The sequence below is a fragment of the Nycticebus coucang genome, chromosome 3 (genome assembly GCF_027406575.1).
Source record: "Nycticebus coucang isolate mNycCou1 chromosome 3, mNycCou1.pri, whole genome shotgun sequence".
Classification (NCBI taxonomy): domain Eukaryota; kingdom Metazoa; phylum Chordata; class Mammalia; order Primates; family Lorisidae; genus Nycticebus; species Nycticebus coucang.
In genome coordinates this window covers 2,521,063-2,523,818 of record NC_069782.1, presented here as the reverse complement: position 1 = coordinate 2,523,818, position 2,756 = coordinate 2,521,063, and the positions used below count along the sequence as shown (strand labels likewise).

Sequence of the window (2,756 nt, the reverse complement as noted above, 5' to 3'; positions counted from 1 at the left end):
GAGAAGAATTCATGACAAAGCACGTCACAAAACAAAGCTCATGTTTCATAGAGATAAAAGCTAGATCCACAGATATAGAAAACCTTCAGACTAACCAATCATGACACAGAAATAGTTAAGAGTGTTAGAACATACTTGGAGACTCTGGCAGTGGCATGATGGTAGTAAAATCATTAACACACCCATCTCAGCATTTAGTAAGATCAATTGTCATAGCAAATTACAAATAAAGACTCAAGAAGTGAGCGGCGGGGTCGACTGTAGGTAACAGGGCTGAGAGACTGTTCGCAGGGTCCGTGAAGATGAATGCCAGAGGACTTGGATCACAGCTGAAGGACAGTATTCCAGTTACTGAACTTTCAGCAAGTGGACCCTTTGAAAGTCATCATCTTCTTCGGAAAGGTTTTTCTTGTGTGAACAATGAACTTTTGCCTAGTCATCCTCTTGAATTATCAGAAAAAAATTTCCAGCTCAACCAAGATAAAATGAATTTTTCCACACTGAGAAACATCCAAGGTCTGTTTGCTCCACTGAAACTACAGATGGGATTCAAGGCAGCGCAGCAGGTTCAGCATCTTCCAAGTCTTTCCAGCTCAAACCTTTCACTGGATATTTCGAGAGGTAACGATGAGACTATTGGATTTGAGGATATTCTTAGGGATTCATCACAAAGTGAAATAATGGGAGAACCACACCTGACGGTGGAGTATAAACTTGGTTTACTGTAATACATTGGGCTGTTGGTGAAAACAGAGGGGCCGCATCTTTTTTATGGTTGTCTTTTTACTGTGATTTGATGTATACGACATTAAAAGTGCTGATGTGGGAAAAAAAACAAATAAGGAGTCAAATATGGGATTCAGCTGGCATTATTAATTAGAAGAATTTGTTCACTCAACAAATAAGTATGGATTGAGTACCTGCTGTGTGCCAGGTGTGCTGGGGCACAGCAGCGCAAAACAGTCTCCTGTCCCCGTGAAGTGTATGTTCGGACAAAGTTGTTGAAAAGACACGGAGATATGACTGCTACAGAGAGTATATGTCTTCTCTGGAGCTGTTCAAGCATTTATAAAGTGTGATGAACGTTCAAGCCATAAAGGAAACAGCAATCTATTACAAAAAGCATAAATTATTCAGGTTACTTTTGCAAATGAAGATACCATGAAGCTAGAAAATTCTAAGGTAATTTAGCAAGGTGGAATGTAAATATTCTCTTAAGTCACCATTAGAAACAAAAGGAAAACAAGGAAAGAAAACAACATTCTAATTTCAGACTGTGTTGAACACGGTGTACCCAGACTCATGGTGTTCAGCCAGAATCATCCTCAGAGAAAAATTCATGACCGGAAATTACTTTATTATCTAAAGACAGAAATGATATTATAAACATAACAGTTACGTTTGCTAGCTTCAGGTGCACAATAAAATACCCCTGATATTTAGTTGCTCAAAACCCTCGTGGTGCCGAGCTCGGGGGTGGGGCTGGGCCAGTCCTCTGATCTGGGTGGGTGAGGCTGGTGCCCGCCAGGGTCCTTCAGTGTCTGGTCAGCTGATCTGAAATCGTCTTATTTAAAGCCCTGGTGGTTGGCAGGCTGCTGGCTGGGTCACATTACTTCAGCACGTGGCCTTTCTGCAGCAGGTCAGCCTGGGCTTATTTTTACAACGCTCTCAGGGTTCCTGGTGCGGCAGGAGAAAGCAAAGCTCCTTATGGAAGCACTTTTAATACTGTGTCCCATTTGCCTTTTGCTCGTGAGTCAAAGCAAGTCACCTGGCGAAGCCCAGCGGCCGCGTGGGCAGGGACCGCCGGGGGAAAGATACTGATGGGCACCTGCCGTGGTCCTGTTTGCTTTTAGCTAACCGTGTATCGCAACTTTTAATTAAAACACAGAGAAAACCACAGAAAAACAATGTGGCAAAAGCAGGAACGTATGAAACAACAAAGATACAAGCAGAGACAAGGGATATAGACAGCGGAAAAGTGCGAAGTTGGCAAATATATTTGACCATTTATTCTTTGTAAAAAAAAAAACAAAAAAACAAGAAAAATCGATAAACATCAGCAAGTATAAGCCACAGACTAGAATCAAGTGCAAATGCAGAAAAAGCAAAACTCTGCAGCTGCCAGCAGGTTGGTGGCTGCCAGAGGCTGGAATTGAGTGGTTAGGGCTGATTGCAAGGTACACAAGGGAGGTATTTGGGCAGGGGACCGCTCTGATATTTTGATAGGAGGGGTGTTTTTTTTTTTTTTTTTTTTTTTCAGACAGAGTCTCACTTTTTGCCCTTGGTAGAGTGCTGTGGTGTCATAGATCACGGTAACCTCAAACTCTTGGGCTCAAGAGATCCTCTTGCCTCAGTTTTTTAATTTTGGTAGAGACAGGGTCTCCATGTTGCTGGTCTTGAGCTCACGAGCTCGAGCAATCTGCCTGCCTGGGCCTTCCTGAGTGCTGGGATTACAGAGGAGTGACGGCTGGATGACTGTGTAGCTTTATCACATTAAGTTGTACCTTTAATATTAGAAAACATTTTCATTTTCATTTGTGGTGGACTAATTGGTCTCCCACCATCCCGTCCACTGGTAACACAGGTAAACACGGGGGAACATAGACAGTCTATTTGAAAATATCAGGGAACGAACTATCAAGGTTGCCAGGATGTGGATGGCTAAAATTCTAGAGATGATTTCTGGACAGAAACAGAGGAGCAGAGTCTGACAATTGATGATGGCTTTTCTCTTCTAATATTCTCTTAGGTATGGC

General features: G+C 42.5%; 1 protein-coding gene across 1 annotated transcript; it reads left to right on the top strand.

The window, feature by feature from the left end:
- Nucleotides 1–251: 251 nt before the first annotated feature.
- LOC128581913 (proteasome maturation protein-like) lies at nucleotides 252–819 on the top strand. The gene has a single exon (XM_053585253.1). It carries the CDS (start codon nucleotides 303–305, stop codon nucleotides 726–728), a length of 426 nt encoding a protein of 141 aa, XP_053441228.1. The 5' UTR covers nucleotides 252–302; the 3' UTR covers nucleotides 729–819.
- The last annotated feature ends 1,937 nt before the right edge of the window (nucleotides 820–2,756 follow it).